Source organism: Bubalus bubalis, chromosome 12, assembly GCF_019923935.1.
Source record: "Bubalus bubalis isolate 160015118507 breed Murrah chromosome 12, NDDB_SH_1, whole genome shotgun sequence".
Classification (NCBI taxonomy): Eukaryota; Metazoa; Chordata; class Mammalia; order Artiodactyla; family Bovidae; genus Bubalus; species Bubalus bubalis.
The window spans coordinates 98,574,312-98,594,060 of record NC_059168.1 but is presented as its reverse complement, the minus strand read 5'-3'; the positions used below and the strand labels follow the sequence as shown (position 1 = coordinate 98,594,060).

The 19,749-nt window shown below is 50.8% G+C and overlaps 1 protein-coding gene across 9 annotated transcripts in view; it reads right to left on the bottom strand.

Annotated features, from left to right (window-relative positions):
- The window catches only part of SPTAN1 (spectrin alpha, non-erythrocytic 1), a 58,483-nt gene that overhangs the window by 17,982 nt on the left and 20,752 nt on the right, over positions 1-19,749 (bottom strand). For 6 of the 9 annotated variants that reach the window (XM_044926419.1, XM_044926417.1, XM_044926421.1 and 3 more), the window contains exons 11-36: positions 18,811-18,948; positions 18,204-18,314; positions 17,451-17,528; positions 17,187-17,342; positions 16,767-16,971; positions 16,082-16,263; positions 15,496-15,739; positions 15,203-15,325; positions 14,333-14,550; positions 13,524-13,616; positions 12,806-12,940; positions 11,584-11,732; positions 10,535-10,594; positions 9,227-9,425; positions 7,786-7,890; positions 7,340-7,363; positions 6,761-6,796; positions 4,641-4,688; positions 3,830-3,921; positions 3,381-3,525; positions 3,104-3,285; positions 2,415-2,514; positions 2,093-2,290; positions 1,843-1,989; positions 346-449; positions 78-240 (exon numbers count right to left, since the gene is read on the bottom strand). In XM_044926419.1, coding sequence (XP_044782354.1) covers positions 78-240; positions 346-449; positions 1,843-1,989; positions 2,093-2,290; positions 2,415-2,514; positions 3,104-3,285; positions 3,381-3,525; positions 3,830-3,921; positions 4,641-4,688; positions 6,761-6,796; positions 7,340-7,363; positions 7,786-7,890; positions 9,227-9,425; positions 10,535-10,594; positions 11,584-11,732; positions 12,806-12,940; positions 13,524-13,616; positions 14,333-14,550; positions 15,203-15,325; positions 15,496-15,739; positions 16,082-16,263; positions 16,767-16,971; positions 17,187-17,342; positions 17,451-17,528; positions 18,204-18,314; positions 18,811-18,948 — 3,435 coding nt within the window. The remainder of the gene's footprint in view (positions 1-77; positions 241-345; positions 450-1,842; positions 1,990-2,092; positions 2,291-2,414; positions 2,515-3,103; positions 3,286-3,380; positions 3,526-3,829; positions 3,922-4,640; positions 4,689-6,760; positions 6,797-7,339; positions 7,364-7,785; positions 7,891-9,226; positions 9,426-10,534; positions 10,595-11,583; positions 11,733-12,805; positions 12,941-13,523; positions 13,617-14,332; positions 14,551-15,202; positions 15,326-15,495; positions 15,740-16,081; positions 16,264-16,766; positions 16,972-17,186; positions 17,343-17,450; positions 17,529-18,203; positions 18,315-18,810; positions 18,949-19,749) is intronic. The other 3 variants (XM_044926420.1, XM_044926424.1, XM_044926425.1) reach the window with 1 other exon arrangement.

Genomic DNA, 19,749 nt, shown 5'->3' with positions numbered 1-19,749 from the left:
AGATGCCTTATTTTTAGCAAGAGCTACTCAGGAGCACAGGCTACTTCGGAGACACACACCTTGTGGGTTCAGCTCACCTGGATGTTGGTGGGGTCCTTATATGACTCATCACTTGCAGTCTGTAATTTTTCACTGATCCAAGCTTCAATCTCATCTACATCCCGGCTGAACTGCTGGAGGGTCTGTGATTCTCCCAGCTTTGACCTCTTCTCAATCATCTGAGCTTTTAGACGGCGCCACCTGAGAAGGTGGAACCGAGAGCAAAGGTGAGCACCCCAAGGAGGTAGTCAGGCCGGGGCTCTCACACAAGTGCAGCAGGACCCGTCAGCTGCACTGACCACCCACCTGTCCAGAACCTCATTGCGCCGGCTGGAGATGTCACCTTTGGCGTAGTGGCCGCCAGCGATGAGCTGGTCGGCAAAGGACTGCAGGGCAGCAATCTTCTCCTCCTGTCGGCAAAGAGAATCGTGAGGTCAGGGCAGGCAAGACGACTGCAGGTCCGAGAAGAGAACGGTTATTTTGGGTGACTAGCTGGTGATGGGATCAGAATACACCGACACTTTAGAAGCAGGAGTGTAAAAAGCCAGAGGAAAGCTTGATTTCAATCATTATTAGAGTAGAGTTTAACTCAAGAAGGTGCCAGGTCATGCTGGGGTGGGGCCGGGGTTTGAACACCAGCAGACATCACAAACGAAACTAGGCTTCATCACCTATGAGACGTAGTCCACTGGAAAAGGGAAATTGGGCTTCACAGGGAATTAATTCCTGGGTGGTCCCATGGTTAAGACTCTATGTTTCCAATGCAGAGGGCACAGGTTCAACCCCTGGTAGAGGAACTAAGATCCTACATGACTCAAGGAGTTGCCAAAAAAATTTAGGCTTCACAGAAAAAGATCATCAGATTTTCAACAAAATGGTTTATAAGCCAAAGACTTTTGTAACTTTCTGGTTCATCTTCATATATGCACTTACCTACCCACAAATTTGCTTTTCTTCCCTTTCACTATAAAAAATTTCCCCTGTGGCATCTGTTCTCAAAATCTTTAAAGTGCCAGAATTTACATATAAAGTTTAAAAAAACTATTTACGTATGTCACTTTTTCTCGACTGCACAGGTTTGCACTAGACCCAGTGGGGTCTACACTGCTTCCTGTGCAGTCACCACCACGTGCTTTATTCACGTCTTTCTTCTGGCTGTGCTGGGTCTTTGCTGCTACACGTGGGTTTTCTCTAGTCGTGTGTGGGATTCTCACTGCAGTCCCTTCTCTTGTCGCAGAGCACAAGACTCTAGGCGCTCGGGCTTCAGCAGCTGTGGCACATAGGCCATAGGCTCAGTAACTGCAACTCGTGGGCTTAGCTGCTCCACGGCGTGAAGAATCTTCCAGACCAGGGAGTGAACACACATCCTCTGCATTCACAGGCAGATTCCTATCCACTGCGCCACCAGGGAATTCCCACCACCAAGTATTCTAATTCGAGGAAGTTGCCAAAGCTCTCCAGCCGAGTTAAGCAAACAGAAACTATCTTTTGTTCTAATCACTGAGAGCAGGCAAAGAGAATATGCCAACAGAGACAGAAGACATCAATCTGGGAAAACCCAGCTACAGGATCTAAGGTACAAAGGCCTTCTTGCTCTTGTCTAGTTGCTTAGTTGGGTCTGACTCTTTACGACCCCATGGACTGTAGCCCACCAGACCCCTCTGTCTGTGGGATTTTCCAGACAAGAATACTGCAGTGGGTTGCCACTTCCTCCTCTGGAGGATCTTCCCGACCCAGGGGTCAAACCAGTCTCCTGCACAGCAGGTGAATTCTTTACCGCCGAGCCACTGGGGAAGCCCCTACCTGGACATTAATTGCTTTGTCAAAGTCCTCGTGTTTTTTGATCAGAGCCTCCACACTGTCTAGCGAGTCCCCTTTGTCTTCTGTGTTCAGGAAGGCCTCTCGGGCAGCCATCCAGTTCTCGGCCTGCTCGCAATCCCGATGGAACAGCTAAAGAAGGGGAGAGGGATGTGAGGAGACAAGGAGCCTCTGGCACAAAACACCTGGTCTGAAATCCTGTGGCAAACAGGAAGCTACCATCCAGAGCAGGTACCTGCAATTCAAGGCACTGATCCAGCATCATCCTGCGCTGGACCCAGGCCTTCTCAAGGTCTGCGCGCTCCTGGTCTAGAACATCGAGCTTCTCCTTGATCTCGGGGCTGGCATAGTGCCCATGAGCCAACAGCTGCTGCCCAAACTGCTCAAATGCCTGGAAAGTGCCAGCTCTGGCATCAATTTCTGTCCGGTGTTCCTGCCAAGAGGAGGGGAGGGATTAGGTAACTGGCAGGAGGAGCTGCCCACTCTCGCGTCAACCACTGAAGCCCTCCTGGCCTGGCAGGGTCACCATGTATGTGCTGCTCAGCAGGCCAACCCACCTGGTGTCGCTCCAGCAGGGCCTCAGCTCCGGTGACATCCTTGGCTAGCTCATCTGAGGACACCAGACCTCGGATTCCATTGATCCAAGACATGAGGTCCCTGGAAACCAGAGCCACAGAGGAATGGCTATTACATTCCCTGGCAAGCGGGCCTTCTGCCCAGGAAAAGAGAGGACTCCCTAAGTCTTGTCTCAGAAAGTTATTTGGGATTAATCTATTGAATGGGGCTAGAGCTCTGAGTTGGACATGACTGAGCGACTTCACTTTCACTTTTCACTCATGCACTGGAGAAGGAAATGGCAACCCACTCCAGTGTTCTTGGAGAATCCCAGGGACGGGGGAGCCTGGTGGGCTGCCGTCTATCGGGTCGCATAGAGTCGGACATGACTCAAGCGACTTAGCAGCAGCAGCAGCAGAGCTCTGAGTAAATTATTCCGAAGCCTCTTGTCTTACTGAGTTAATAACTTTAAAAAATCAAGAAGTCCTCACAGAAAGAACAAACAGGTATATAAGATCTCAGGATCTCAGTTCCCTGACCAGGAATTGAACCTGGGCCCTCACCAGTGAAAGCACCAGGTCCTAACCACTGGACCACCAAGTAATTCCCAGGATCAAACCTGAGATGTGTTCAGTCTACGCATGTATTTCATCCAGCTAGAAAGGCCTCTGGCCCGAGCCTGGCTTCTCACCGGAAGTCGCTGAGGAAGCGCTGCAGGTCGTGGGAGTCGCCCAGCTTGGCCTTGCGCTGGTCGGCACGCTTGCCCAGGCTGCTCCATGCCTGGTTCAGCTCGGTGCACTTCTCCTGCAGGTCCTCTGCCGACTCGGGGTGGGACTGGATCAGGCGCTCGGCTGTCTCCCCGAGTGAGTTCACCTGGGGAAGAAAGAGGTGAGAGGTGGGGAAGCGGGGAGCGTGGCCTCCGGCAGAATCGGGGAAAGCCAGCTCTGCGTCCGTGCGCCGCCTCTCACCTTGTCACCAAGGGCCGCGAGGTCCCTCTCGAAGCCCTCGTGCTTGCGCTGCAGGGCCTGGACACTGGCCAGGTCGTGGCCATAGTTGTCTGTGTTTAGAGCCTGGTTCTTCTCTTCGATCCACTCTTTGGTTTCGTCAGCATCTCTGTAGGTAAGACACATGTTCACATTCATGAGTGCAGAGTATGGCTGCCTTGACCCCGGTGTTTCACTGGCACGTGTCAGCGGCCCACCAACTGCACTCTAAATGGCATGGAGCACATGTCCACCCGCTCAGCAGTACTGACTGAGCATCCATCAAGTGCCAGAGCACCAGCACGGAGAAGATCCAGCCGAGGTGAACCTGATCGTCGCCGGCTCCTTCTCCTGCCAGCCCGGGCTGCCCCTCACCTATGGAGCCCACCCCCCACCGCCGCAGGACCACTCCTACCCATGGAGCCACCCCTCACCTGTGGAACCGCTGCACTTCGTGGGCACTGCCCAGGAGTTGGCTCCGCTCCTCAGCCAGCTGCTGCAGGGACCGCCAGCGCTCGTTGAGCTCCTGCCGGAGGATAGGAGGCATCAGCCCACACCCGACTCCAGGAAAAGGGCAGAACCAGAGCCCTGGTGGCTTCACAAGAAAGGAAAGCCTGGGGCACCGAGGACTTCCTGGTTCCGACCTTCCCAGTTCAATCGGTGAGCACACTGTGATAGCCAAAGTCCAGAAAGTCAGATCTGGCCACAGCTCGCCAGACTCCACGGTGCAAACACTCTGCCAGCACCCGGCTTGGAATGGCCGTGGAAGCAGCAGGAAAGAGGAGGCTGATCTGTCCTCATCTCAGTGCCTAGCCTGGTGCCTGCCTCACAGCATCAGCTTTGGAACAACTGCCGAGTGGACAGAGTCCCACGTCTGCCGCCCCAGACTGATCTTGGCGGCACCACCGGGGCGGGGGAAGCAGCCTGACCACAGCATGGCTGTAGGACCCTGTCCTCAGAGGACAAACTGGCCTGGGGCCCAAAAAGGAGTCAGGAGAGGCCTTCACTGCCTTCCGGATAACACGCTCCCCACAGCTCCCAGCCCTCCGGGAGGCACCAGCAGAACTGGGTGAGCCTATCATGGCTCCTGCCGCACACAGAGAACAACAGTGACCAGGACACCCTTGGAGCCACGAGAGTGACGGCTGCTACAGCCCACACAGCTCGTGAGGACAAGGGCCGAAGACGGGAGGGCCAGGAGGACGGGGACCAGGGAGCGCCGGGGGAGCTGTCCTGGCGTCTTACCTTGATGGAATTAAAGGTGGCCACGGTGTGAACCATCAGGCGAGCAGACTATGTGGGGAGGGAAGCAGAAGAGCAAACTAATCACGTGTCTGCTGATTACAAGAGAAATCTGAGATGCAAGTGCCATTATTAGGGCCCAATTGTCCACCAAATGATTGTAAAAGAATACTGTCAAATTTCTGAACAGAGCAGCAAGAAAGTACCAACAAGGAGAAAGTCAGGCAGAAACCCAAGTGCACAATCACATCCAACTCAATGGTTAATTTTACATGAAGAGTGAAAGAACAGTGGAACCCACAATTAAAACAGTTCACTGGACAGAAAAAAGCGGCTCAAAGACTACTGACTGTGTCTTTTTCTTGTTCCTACTATAGGAGAAGAGTCCAGAAAACACACTCAATGGAAGAAATGCTGCCAGCTGAGACTATTTAAGCACTGAAGTGCACCAATAATTTCATTTCTATTTATGGTTACTGGATTGTTACTCCTTCTAACAGTGGCCCCTTGAACTAAGGGAAACAACCTTACTGGATGAGAAGAAAAGACACTGATGAATTAGCTTCCTCTCATCAATGTCCCTTTTAAAAATCGTGCCCCTTGGCTCTCAGAGCTGACCTGGTTTAATCAGAAAGAAACCCTACATGGCAGGCATGTGAGGCCTGTAATCCTCAAGTACATAACAAAAAGGAGCCGAGTGTGTATGTAGGGAAGTCGGGCTCCTGGAATGTTCCAGGGACACACCCAGACGATGTTTTCAACCAGTGTGGGTGTGTATAGGGGTCAGAAAGCAGCCAGCCATTGTTTCCCATTCTTTTCAGAATCAGGAAGTACTGGTGTTTATCAAATCATCTGACATGTATTTCTGAAAAAATATCTGTTACCAGAAAAAACTCTGGCAAACTGCCAGATGTCAAATAGATAAGGATGCTGCCCATTCATGACACCAATGACTAAATTTTGTTATGTAAGGAAATTAAGACAGAGAAAAAAGGAGAAAGTGGAATAAAAGGAAACATGCATCTTTCCAAGCAATTTACAGTCTATTTAATAAGCAGAATGGTCAGAGCCTGGGGAGATAAGGAGGCCAAAGAAACAAATCCCGTTCAACCTAGGTCCCCACGACAAGCCAGGTGACAGGGCTGCGAAGTACCAAACGAGGGACTGGTGAGAGAGCCTGTTGCTAGGTTTTCATGCTTTCTTTATATTTTAGGAAGATATGGCTTCATGAAGAAACCTGCTTTTTCCAGCTTGTCTATAACTTAAGGGACGTATTCCCGAAGAGCTGAGTCAGGAGGAAAGATGCTCCAATTGGCATTGAGCAGCTAGTTCCATAATCACAGCTATAAGCACTACACATGAGAACACTCCCTTGGTCCTGCTGGTCAGAGTTACGTCCACCTTGGCTAAGCACCATCCCAGTCTCTGTGGAACAACGTCTACTGCAGCTTGTAAACATCTCGCCTCAGGACATGGACTTTCCATCAAGCCTTTCTTAGGCACCAGGAGAAAGCGGTCAGGCGGATGTTGAAAACAAACTCTTCTCCCGTTTTCATCTTCATGTCATTTCCTTTTGAGCTGCAGTCCTACTGGTGGAACCATGCCTCACTATGCAGTGTGACCTCTGCAAACTGCAGTCATCCCCATATCCTTGGTTCTTAAGGGGAAAGGGTCCCAGGACCCCCCAAGGTACTAAAATTCATGGATGCTCAAGTCCCTCAGATCTGACGCCCTGTGTGCTCAGGTTCTGAATCCTTGGATTCAACCAACCATGGATCAAATGCCAGCATTTTCAATTGCTGGTTGGTTGAATCCAAACACAGATGGCCAACTGTACACTCTGGCAGAGACAGTGTGTGACAAGCTCAACCCCTACCTAAACTTGTGCTGAGCGTCTACAGGAAGACATGCTGCTTCTATGTTATTAAGCATCTCATTTCAAGACGTGACCAATTCAAAGAATATTAACACCAGGGTCAGAAAGACACCAGGCCACACAAGGCCAGAAATGACCACACTCAGACAAGCCTAACTACTCAGAAACAGGCACACTAGAAAAGGACATGAAGCATTTCTGGTCCTGGAAAACCTCTGGAATTAACAATTTGCAGACAAACTCTTACCTTCCAAGGGGAGGCTGTCTTGGAATCAGATTCATCCTGTTTGAAGAAAAAGGGAAGAATTTAGGCAGCCAAGAAACTGAGCACAAAACAAAGCTGCATCAGCTTTTCCTCTGAACGATGGGAAGTTCAGAGAAATCAGAACAGTGTTCCCCACTGCGAGTCAGAACTTATCACTGGCTGGCAGCAAATTGCAGGGCTGACTGAGGGAAATGAAGCAAACAGGAGTGAAAAAGTCTCTCTCTTTTTTTAAAATGCAGTAGGAGAGATGGAGAGAATGAGGAAATTTAATAAAATTTCCTGCTTCTCTTTGTATCATTCTCAGAGGATTCTTTGAAAAGGGATAAATAAACCTAAGTTAACTGCTGGCAGAAAAGTTCTAAGAAACCACACAGAGAAAAACTTTTTGATTTTTGGAGAATGACAAACAGAAATCAACTTATTTCTTTTGCACAGGCTTTTACACACAAAATGCATCTCTAGAGGTTCAAGAACAGAAATCTTTATGGGACTCTTGACTGTATACCCTTCCCAAGAGTTAATCCTCAAGTTCAAGTTATAGACGGGGCACCTGACACTTACCCTGGGCATCGCGCCATACACCTCCTACAAACAGAGAAGGAAACAATCACGTTATTAGAGGAAACATCAGTAACACCTGCCACTGTCAAGTCAAACTGGAGGCACGAGAGAGATTAGAGAGAGACAGGCAACGTGACTGGCCAGAGGAGCTATTAAAGTCTACAAGGCAACCAAGTGTTTTTACACAGAACCTTTCATTTAAGGAACTGCATGAATTTATTACCAGTTAAGGCTTAAAAAAGATTCAATAACTACCATGATACTTAAGGGGCCTAAGAAGGAGACCTGTTTTTCCCTCCCGTCGAAGGTAAACAAGACAGTGCAGGTCACACGGAGAACCTGCACCCTGGCCAAACCGTGCACTACGGGGCACGCGAGCTGGGCTACAACACAGGCCGGGGCCAAGCTGCTCCCAAGCGGGCTCCATGCGGGAGCCAGACCCCCACCTGCTGCTGCACGGCCTGCACCTCCTCCGCCATCAGACCTTCCGACTCCAGGTCTTCAGCCACCTTGTTAATGTCCTTCAGCCGTGACTCATTGGCCTTGAGATCCTTCAAAGAACAAAGACAATGTAACTAGAACTCACAACAGCAATCCAAAGGAGGACCACAGATACTCATGAACTACATCAATTTCTATCTGACAGGTATCCCGTAAGTAGTTTTTCTACTCCTTAACAATGACCTAAATTAGAAAATCCTGCTTGCTGCTACTGAAAAAGTAAGAAAACCACATGGCATTGGAAATAACCTGTCTCTTACTTACTAAACGAACTGCAGTTAATGAAAAACTATTCTGGCTGGAGATTTTTTAAAAACCTTCCTTTGTGGGGGAGAGGACACATATTAAAAATGTGATGAAATTTTAGAGCTTGCCACGAGGCACCCTCCTACCCAACTGAACTGGTCCTAAGAATATATATATATGCCTCTTGGCCATAGTACGCAGGCATCTGGAACGCTGCTGATCAGGGATCAAACCCCTACCCTTTGCACTGGAAGCACAGTCTTAACCACTGGCCGGCCAGGGAAGTCCCACAAGAGTATTTTTAAACTGGAGGAATGGATACACAATATGTGGTATATATATACACACCACAGAGCATTAGCCAATAAACACTAGATCACTGATCCATCTACAATGACAAGACTTTCAAAACCTTCTGTGAAGCCCCTAGCCACAGAGTAACACAATATGTGCTTCCATTTATGTGAAATGTCCAGGACACATACATCCAGAGACAAAAAGCAGCTTGGTGTTTGCCAGGTGTTGGTGTGGAGGCGGGGAGGGGGGAAAGGAGAGGCTGCTTCATGGGTCTGTGGTCTCCTTTCGAAATAGACACTGTGAACGAACCAAATGCTTCTGAATTACATCCTTTAAAATAGTTAACTGTATGTTACATGAAAGTCGCTCAGTCATATCTGCCTCTTTGCGACTCCATGGACTGTAGCCCACCAGGCTCCTCTACCCATGGCATTCTCCAAGAAAGAATACTGGAGTGAGTCGTGATTCCCTTCTCCAGGGGATCTTCCCAACACAGGGATTGAACCTGGGTCTCCTGTGTTGCAGGCACATTCTTTACCAACTGAGCCACTAGAGAAGCCCAATGTTATGTGAATTTAACCCTAATGAGGAAAACTACTTTTACACATTTTTGTATGATAGATTAGGAAAGTTCTTAAAACAACATGTAAAGAAAACTGCATGTATTGATGTCTTCTCAGAACTAAACTGGTGCAAGAAAAGTTATGATTAAACTTGCTTAAAAATGGCTACAGAGACAGAGGAATATAATCTCTGTAATTTTCATTCCAGAAATCCACAGTCAAATGTCAAGAGATCCAAATCTTTGAACAATTTTCCGCTCAGCTGCAAGACCTCCCATACCTTCTGGAAGTCGTCAAACTTCTTCTGCAGCACTTCAACCTGCTCCAAGTCCGCACCAACCTCCTCACTTGTCAGGGCCGCTTCTTTCTCATTGATCCACTGCTGTAGCTCGTTCGCTTCACGGAACAACATGAACTTCTTACAGCTCTTCTCCAACATGCCTTTACGCTTCTCTCCCAGTTCCAGCAGAGAATGGTACCTGAAGTAATTCAAGAGGGTGACGAGGGAGGGAGGGGAGGTGGGTTAACTTCCTATGGAGGCAGACCACCTCTGTCTTCGAGAGGCGGTCCAAGGCTGTGGGTTGATAAGGATGACGCTGTGGTGGCAGAGTATCAGACAGCAGGTGAAGACACAGGCCCCGAGGACCCACGGACAGCCTCCGGGACAAGCACACACTGCACCGTTCACAATGGGGTGGCGGGGACGGCCCGGCACACTCAGCCCTGGGGCCGCGTGTGCACTGACAACACCACAACCACAGATGACCAAAACCAAGCGTTCAGCACAACACAGGCTCCATGCGACCACAGCTGCCCGATGAGAGATGGACTTGCTGGGCGTGGTGTATGCAGAGGGCCTGTTCTCCTGTCGTATGATTCTGCCAGCAGGCCCCAGGTGGTGGGGGAAGGCACGCTGAGCTTTACAACAGCCTCATTCAGGGTGTTAGTATCTCTGGAACAGTAGGGAATTCCTACTGTTTCTAATGTTAATATACTTATTTCTCAGGAAGTTTTGGCCACTTTGGAAGGAGAAATCACATAAAGCACAATTCATTAGCTGAGGGTTTCTTATGAAGAATCCAACAACACTCGAACCCTTGGGAACCAAAATACAAAAGGCTGAACTCCTGGTATCCTTGCAGATGTGAAAATAGCAAACTTAATACAACTGAGTTGAAAGTTAAAAAAAGATCTAGAATAGAATCTAAGTCTCCAAAAGTGAAATAAAACAGGAACGTGTTACCAAGAACCAGAGACTTTAAGAGGCATTTGGTTTCCTGCCAACAGAGGAGCACTAGGGTTCCGGCCGCGCAGTCTGCTGACAGTGGCTAGTCCAGTAAGAAAGCTAACAGCAGGCAAACTGACCAGGCTCTGAACACACGGCTGCACAGAAGCACCAACGAGAGAAGCGGCCACAGCTGACACGGCTTCACCCGAACCCCTTCCCTCGTGAGCCAAAGCTGCTGCCAGAGACAGGCCCTCCCGCCACCTCGCCTTCCTTGACCAGTGAGCGCCTTCAAGAGAAGCAGGGAAGGGAGGATGGACAGGGGCGGTGGGTGGTGCTCGGCAGGGCTTCCGGCCTACTCACAGTTCTTCCACCTGTTTCATACGCAGAGACACGCTGCCAGCCTCCTTAGTTACGCGCGTCCTGCACAGGGGGGCACAGCAAAAGCACGCATGGATTAGTGGGTTAATCCACGGGGTGTGAGGTAGCGGCTCCGATGGGGGCCAGGACGGTGGACGCTTCAAGGGGGAAATGATGGAGTCATTCGAGAGCTCTTGGAAGCAGGCTAGGCAGGGAATGAAGTCACAGTAAGGAAAGAGCAAGAAAATCAAATCCAATGACATGAGAGAGTTAGTTCACCTTTGTGCTTAAGGCAGTAAACATTCCTTGGCTAGAGACACTGGTCGCTTCACAGAGCCAGGCCAGGGTACAGTGACTGCCCGGAGTTAGAGGTTTTCCTGAGGGCTGACACGCAACTGGAGTCAGTGATCTGGTCCACTTTTTTGCTCTCATATTTATGATCCAGGCCAAAACCTCTCATTCTTAGCAGTAACAGAAAGCATCGGTAAGTGTATAAAAACTGACCTCTGCAGGGATCAACAGGGTCAAAAAAGTTCTACCATTCCAGCCTCTCGTCAGAGTGTACTTCCCGGCTATCACCCAGGTGTCCAGAGCTTTAGATCTCATTAGTGGTGCAAGATGTACCCTAAAAGAGGGGTGCGTGTCTTTAAGGGAGCTTAGCCACAGGAAAGAGTGCAGAGCCATTTCCTAAAACATACACTCCACTCTTAGAGCACAAAACCATGGTAGAGAAACGCACCTCCTGAACTGGAGAACAAAGATCCAGATGGTGATAATTAGCAAACGCTGTTTAGGAAAAGCAACTGGCAAATGCAGGGAAAACAACAAACCAGAGGATAAAAAAGGGATCGTAGGTTCCTAGGATCGGAGCTGTGTGGGTAAGCTATGCCGTGGGGACGGGGGGAGAGTACACCTTCGAGCGCAGATGGGCACCGGGAGAGCCCCCGCCCTGGAGCCTCAGCTCAGGGAGGCCTCCACCGCAGCCCCTCACAAACGCACGGCGCAGGCGCAGACCTCCACCGGCCCTCTGCCACCGCCCACGAGGTCCTTACTGGCTGTCGATCTGCTCCTGCCGCAGCGCGATGCTGCCCTGCTCTTCCAGGAGGTTCTCCCGGGAGGCCGACTGCGCGGGGTCCAGCTTCTTCACGTAGGCAGCCGGCACGAAGCCCTGCCGGTCGTTCACTTCCACTTTCCACCAGTCCTACAGGGAAAAAGAGACTGTCTTCATGGCAAATTCCTCCCGACGGAGGGAGAACCCAAGGAGGCCCGTGCACACACGCGTGCACACATGAAGAGCTCTAGTCACGTCATGAGGGTCCAGTGACGGTACCAAAGTCATCTGGTGTGAAGATGGGAATTTCGGTCCCCTCGTGACCTGCCGTGTATGGGGAGGGTCATAAGCGAGGCAGCCATGACTTCACTGGAGCAGGAAGGCCACCTTCTCTTTTGTACAGATGCCCCAGGATTGTGCTAACACGGCAGCCTCTAGCCATACTTCAGGAAATTTAATAAAACCTCAGATGCTCTGGGACCTCCGAAGCCCCCCATGATTGCCTATGACCAGTGGCTTCTGTGGGGCCAACACAGACACACAGTCTGCCATGACCACAGCTTCTACTAGGGGAGGCTGCTCCTGAGTAAACCAGAGTCAGACCAGGCAGTTAGCTTAGGTTTAGAGTCAGCAGAACAACACTGGCCAGGGTTTCCTCAAAGTCCCACAACCAGGTGAGCTGAGTGGCTGGGAACAGGAGGTGCCTAACACTTCTCCAGCCTACACCAAGACAGGGGGCAGGATCTTGGGGGGCTCTTCAGATGATGGCCTCATTCCAAGGCCATGGTCAATCAGAATACGTTAAGGAAGAAAGACTGATGAACCAGGCAGCACTGAACTTGGAGAAGATGAGAAGGCGGAGCCTACAGGGTGATGCTGGAGCCTGTCTTCAACCCTCTGCTGTGGGGCCCTTCAGTCTAGAACCAACAGGTACCAGTGACAGAGAAGCAGACTTTGGCTCAAAAGAGAAAAAAATTCCACTTGGAAGTGGTCCATGATGAAAAAGCTCTCCTTGAGAGTACGAGTCACTACCCTAGCTCTCAGGTATATATGGAAACAGACTGGTCATCTCAATCACAGGCAAAACAGTAAACCCACACGACATGGCAGACTGACCTGGAAATTCTAGTAACTTCAAGTTTTAAACCAGCCTCATCCTGGAAAGACAAGCTCCCAAGACACCTAATACATGGAAACCACCCCCAGTCATCCTCTGTGCTTACCTTGTTGGTGCTGTTGAGTAAGGTGAGAATGTCTCCTTTCTTCATGGTAACCTCTCGGGGACTCTTCTCCTGATAGTCATAGAGCGCCAAGACCAGCTCCTTCCCAGTCTCGTCATCCATGGGGGCCACTTGTTGCTAAAAATCCAAAGGAAGGGCAAACACAGTTACGGGATGTCTCCAGAGTGCCGTCTCAGCCACTGCAGATCTAACCTCAGCAGGAGACCCACATTCACCAAACACACGCTGGTGACAGTTCTCCTCTGAAGCTACCAACAAGATCTGATTCAGGAAGCTCAGCGGTCTGGGACCTTTAAGGTCACAGGAAAGTCACCTACAGGCGCTTCCCTGGTGGGTCAGTGGTTAAGAATCCGCCTGCCAATGCAGGAGACACAGGTTTGATCTCTGGTCCAGGAAGATCCCACATGCCTTGGAAAACCTAAGCCTGTGCACTCAACTGTTGAGCCTGGGTACCCCAACTACTGAGCCCACATGCCCTAGAGACTGTGCACCACAGAGAAGAGCAGCCCCCGCTTTCTGCAACTAGAGAAAGCCCATGAAGCAATGAAGAACCAACACAGCTAAAAACACATAAATAAAAGAATGTCACCTATGATCATGCCACCTGCTGTCAGCATCTGGGTCTTCTGGCCTCCCTGCTCCCTGGCCCCCACCCAACCCCTGGGATCTCGCAATTGCTGACAGGAAAAGCCTCGCTTACCCGGCACGACTGGGCCTGCTCTCGCAGGGCCTGGATGCTGCTGCCATAGGCGCTGAGATCCGACATCAATGCCTCGTGCTTCTTTAGCAGAGCCTGAAATCCAAGTCACACAAGGCGACCCTGAGCAAGGAGCCAGAGCAGCCCCTCTGCCTCCCCAACACGCCATCTGCCTCTGAAATCTGTTTAGCTACCCGGCGACTTGATCACTCTCTCTCCCTTTATATGATAAACACTTAACGTGGACAAAATATTATGTTTTCTATTATCTTTTCATCCATACTTAATGATGCAATCCTTGAAACAGATGAGGAGTCATAAAGAACATCATCACACGTAGTGATCCACCACCCATCCTGAGAATTGAACACTCCTGGTAAGTGGCAGCTGGGCACATGCCACCCTCCTCCAGAAACCCCCTTCCCACCACCCTCGGTGCTTCCTACTTCTCCAAATCCTATCAGGTTGGGTCAATACTCAGCTCATGACGGTTTATGTGAAGAGGCAAGAAAAGGCAGGCACACGGCTACATCTAGACCTTCACGAATAAAATTTAATAATTCCATTCAAAAAAGATGACTAACAAAAAACTGTGCTTATGTACACATATGTATACAGAAAAAATGAAGAACGGAGACATGGTCACGGCTAAGAGTGAAAGACCAAGGCTGCCTCTTCTCTTTTGCGAGCATAATAGAATTACCAGAGGAAAGCGGAAGATGCTGGAACACCTTAAAAGCCATGAGACCTGCACGCGTGGTCATTCTCCTAACCGGCCCCAGCCCGAGCCTGGTACCCCCAGTAAGCATCACCTCGGCCGAGTCCTCATCTTTGCCATAGTCAGTGCTGCCCACGATGGGCTCCTTCTCCCGCATCCAGGACTCAGCCTCGTTGGCGTCGGCAAAGTACTGCTGGGCCTGCAGCGAGTCCTCCAGGTCCTGCCGCCGCTGGGAGGCCTTGGACTTCAGCGACTCCCACTTCTGGTTCAGCTCATGGAGCTTGGCCTTCACGTCCTCGGCAGCAAAATGGCCTGTAGGGCGGGCAGGGGAAGGACAGTGAGAAACATGGGGACAAACAAGGTCCTCTGAGCACTCAAAGCCTCTGCGACTCTGTCCAGGGAGCCAGGTCCCTTCATGTTCCCAGTTTTATGAGGCCCAGGTTCCAACCCTTTAACAGATCTCCTCAGACCACGCTGTCTGTCTAGACTCTAAGCAGATGCCCTATTTGGCATTAGTGATGTCATCATAAACAAACAATAAGACCCACAGCCCCCGCCTACTCTCCATCATGGAGACTCGTTGAGTGCTGGGCACTGTCTCAGGCTCCTCAGTATTTGACCTCAGTCTTCTCAACAGGAGAAGGAAATGGCAACCCACTCTAGTGTTCTTGCCTGGAGAATCCCAGGCACGGGGGAGCCTGGTGGGCTGCCGTCTCTGGGGTCGCACAGAGTCGGACACGACTGAAGCGACCTAGCAGCAGCAGCAGTCTTCTCAACTGTGGGAGAAGTTGAGAAGCTGGCGGCTGGGGGGTGAGTTCAGGTTCAGAAAGGTTATGGACTAGTCAGAGTCACAGTCAGGAGATGGGGGGACACTCTTCAACCCCTAGCCCAGCCTGACCCGGGACCGTGCACTCAGTGGGCGAAACGACAAACGAGAACAAAGCCACTTCCTGATGACACTCACCCTCCTCCACCATGGCATTCCCCTTCTGTGTGACTGCTTTGATGCGGGGCTCGTGGCCAGCAATTTCTGCTTGTAGCGCTTGGTGTTTCTTTAGCAGGTTCTGGACTCCAATTAAATCTTTGCCTGAAAGAGAAACCACTCCCGAGTCAAGAGAAAAGTCAACCCCATCACTCTCAGCTTTCCCCACGGTTTCACTTAAAAACCCAGTTCAACTGAAACTTGACTTTGCTCATTCGGACACGGGTCCCCCTCCCTTTCCTAACTGGACTTCCGTCTGACAGAGGCAGGCTGACCTCTGTTGGTGGAGGCGGCAATGGGTTCTTTCTCCCGAATCCACGTCTCCTCATCCTCGACGTCACGGAAGAGCTGCTGCAACCGCAGGGAATCAGCCAGCTTCTGCTTCCGGGCAACCATGGGCTCCTTGAGCGCCTCGTAGCGAGCTACCAGGGCCTCCTGCTTCTTCTTGATGTTTTCAGCATCAAAGTGGCCCGCGTCCTGGAACTGGCGGGCTTGGATAGTGATGCCATCGATGCGATCCTGGAGACGGGAAGGACAGAGTGTTGAAAGCCTGGCCCCGGGCCGGCCAAGTGCGTTCTGGACATCTCTTGGCTGACGTCATTGCCTCAGGTGTGGTTTGCTCACACACTGAGAAAATGCACACAGTTGTTTCCCTGAGTGCACTTCCAGCCGCCCTTTCCCCATTTGGGGCTCCCAGGAAGCTCCAAGGGCAAGCAGACCAACCTGAACAGAAGCAAGCGGTGCATCCACGATTCTCTAAGGCATCGACACACTTCATACCCCCCGAACTGACTGGCCTTGGCTGACCGGCCCCTCTTGCTCCCGCGCCCATGGCCCCACATCCACGTCCAGGGCCCGTACCTGGTGAGCTGCCACGTCAGCCTCCAGCAGGGCGTGCTTCTTCTGGAGGTTCTGGACATTGGTGAGGTCTTTGCCGTAGTCGTCCGAGGCCAGATGACCTTCCACTTCATACAGCCACAGCTCGATGTCCTCAACATTGCGGTTAAACTGCTGCTGCTGGTTAGCCTCGCGGAGCTTTATGCCTGCTCAAGGAAGCAAGGTTGAGTCTGTGAGTGAGTATCACCCTTCTGCCAGCGCTGCTCGTAAACAGTGGCACCTCTCGGAAGGACCACGGCGGGGCAGGGTTTCAGTGATGGCTTCACGTCTATCACAAGGTGAAGAAAAACTGCAAGCTTGGCTCTGCCTTCCAAATGCGGAGCTGGAATGAGCCCCATGGGTTAAGAGCTGACGAATGGTTAGCTGCCCTCGGCTCACAGCAGACCTCTTCTAGTGACGAGGCCCCAGCCAACCAGGCCCACTGACCGAATCAGCCCCTCCTCTCTCAGGTTCCCCCACCAGCCAGTACACACAGTCACATCCGCCAACCCTGCACATCATTAGGCACCCACGCAGCTGACTCCCTCAGGAAGTGAGCCCCAGTGCCCAGTCACCTGGTGCAGCTCGCCTAGGTGGTCCAAGTACTTAAACCAGGGACGAGCATTTAACTCTCTAAACCTACCACAACCCCGTGCATGCTTCCCCTCACCTTTCAGCTCCGTGGCCTCCAGCAGCTTCTTCCACAGACTGATGACCTCATTCATCCGAGCCGCCACCTCGTCCTTGGCATAGTGGTCGACATCGATCAGCTTCTGCCCGGCTTTCTCCAGGGCATCAATGCGGCTCTGGTTTGCCGAGAGCTCGGCCTCAAAGGCCTGGTGCTTCTGCACTTTCCCTTGTAGGTTGGATGGGTCCTGCCAAGAAAGAGGTTCTCTCTCGAACCACAGGACAGCAAGTTACGCTGCACTGCACTCGCATGTATCTTCCCAGGGGACGTATGAAACCGCCAGCTTACATTCCGTAGTGTGTTTTTGAAATTTCCAATCTCTTTCTTTAGCTACATCTATTTGTAAGCGTGGTGTCTGGCTTACAGACCAAGGGCTACATGACACTGCTGACAGGATCTTACTTTATAAGCTTCATCTGTAGCTGTTTTCATCTTCTCGTTGACCCAACTCTTGAGCTCATCAGAGTCACGGAAAAACTGCTGCAAGTGGAAGGAATCTGCAAGCTGAGCACGGCGGTACATGGCTCTCTCATGCAGGGCGTTGCGACGGCTCAGCAGCTGGAAAGCAAGGCCCCCTGTGAGTCTCCACTCTCACACCTAACTGACCTGCCTTGGGAGGGACACCCATGGATGGAAAGGAGGCTAGTGAGGAAGTTGTGCACTCACTGCGTCTCGCCGGGTGGCCACATCTTCCATCGCGTAGTGGTTGTTCTGAATCAGCTTGGTGGCAAACTCATCTAAGGCCTAGGAGGAAGAAGAGGGTTTGTCACTGGTGAGGGCTCATCACAGCTCGGCCCGCAGAGGGGAGTGCAGAACACAGCACAAAACGCTCTAGACCATGTCAAGGACTTCACTCTGAGGTTTGCTATGACAACCTTTATCCATTCACTTCCGAGTTTTTACTTGACGTCCTCAGTCAGATGGCTCAGTAATGCTAGCTTCACTCAGGACTGCAGACGCTGGCTGCAGTTAATGTCGGGGCAGGATCTGACGGGGTCAGACACAGGTTACCAGCCTTTCAATTCCTAAGTCTTTTTTTCAGCCAAACCACATAGCATGCAGGATCTTACTTCCCTGACCAGGAATCAAATCCATACCACCTGCAGTGGAAGCTGAGCATCATAATCACGGTAACTCCTCAATTCCTACTTCCAAGATCAGTGCTCAATGGGGAAAAAACCTTTTACCTTAGTTCTTAACTACTTTAACAGGGAGGAAATCTCAACCTGGAGGTTTACATCAAGAGAACAATTTCATTCTAAAAGCTGTGCTGTGTCTCCAGCAAGGTGGCTGATCACCCTCTCGAGGGTGTAAGCACCCGGAGACTTCTCTGACTCTGCTCGGAAGCCTCTCAGAACAAGAGACCTCCGCTGACACTAAGGATCACGTGACGGCATGGACGCCAGGAAGGTGTCTTACTGTGATCTTCTCCTCCTGGGCGCTGAGGGACTTCTCAAAGTCTTCGTGCTTCTTGAGAAGCGCTTCCACACTATCCAAGGAATCGCCCAGGTCTTCGTTCAACAGGAACGCCTTACAGGAGGAAACACAGTGTTGACATAATGTCCGACGCCCTTCACCTCTCAGGGCTAGAAAGCAAAGGCTGCTGAGGCCACAATACAGAAAGGAGGGGAACAATGACTATGGCCATGAAACTCTCAGGTCTCCCCTGGAAGCCAGAGGTCCTTCCAGATTCACTTAAAACCAATCCAGCAAGAGCATGAAACCCTCGTTCTACCCTCTACTGAAACTTTGCTCCAATAGCTTTCATTACCTCTAGTAGATTTAATTCACACAAAATGCAAAATTTTAAGGGAAAAGAAAATCTAACAAAAAACTTTATACCATCACAGTCCTCTGAAAAACTGGATCCTTTCCTGAGGGCCCTTCAGTCTCAGCAATAGGAATGGTGTTGATAGGGGCCATGGAAGCCGGCAACGCCTCCCTCCGCATGACGCAGAACTAAACCCGCACCGAACGGGCCAGCGGAACAGCACGGCACAGGTGGCCAGCTGCCTACCCCACTCACCTCCTGCTTGCTCATCCAGTTGTCCACCTGCTCCGTGTCGCGGTAGAAGAGCTGCAGGTCCATGCACTGCTCATACTGCTGCCGTCGCAGCTCCCAGAGCTCCAGCAGCGCGGCCCGCTCCTCGGACAGGACGGTCAGCTAGGGCGGCAGTGGTGGGGTGGGGAACAGGGGAGGGGAGGGGAACGTCAGACACAGAGGCTCCCGGCATTTCTAATCCTCTGCTAACCTTCAGGCCTTGGTTCTGACTTGCACAAGAAGGATAGCATTCACTTGCACGTGTCAGCCAAGTCACACACACACACACACACACACGCACACCACAGATCCTGAGGGTTTGCATGGTCATGCTAAACCTAAGAGTTGGCCCTGTTTGAATGAACCTAGAATTATTAATAATTTATTGCCATATTATCACATATAATGTTAGGTAGACATGACAAATAAACCTCTGGTGGAAGAAAAAGGGCACGTATGTAAAAGTGAGGCAGCATAGGAGGAGCAGGGACTCTTAGGTGAGAGGTGTCAACTGAGTGGGTTCTCCTCAGAACACACTCACTAGATTCATCAATGCCTAAGACCTAATTTGAAGGCTGTAAAGTTAACGACAATAAAGTGTGTCTTTAAAATGTCTCTTCCTGGTCTATATAGTATTAAAAACATAAAAATCATTATTTAATGTACCTCAGGTATCTTTACAAAGATACTTTGAAACTTTGGAATTATATACACATACACATAATTTAATGTTTCCTCTCAACTCTAGCTACCAATGCAGGAATCAGCTCTCTGCAAAGTCGTAGGAAATGTGTTGCATGTGGCCCACACAAATGGAACTTTCTTTAATCAATCACCATGCATCTCCTTTTTAAATCTCTCGAAGTGTTTGCTGCTCCTTAACTTCCAGGCAGAATCTCCTGCGTTAAATTTTCTCTGACACTG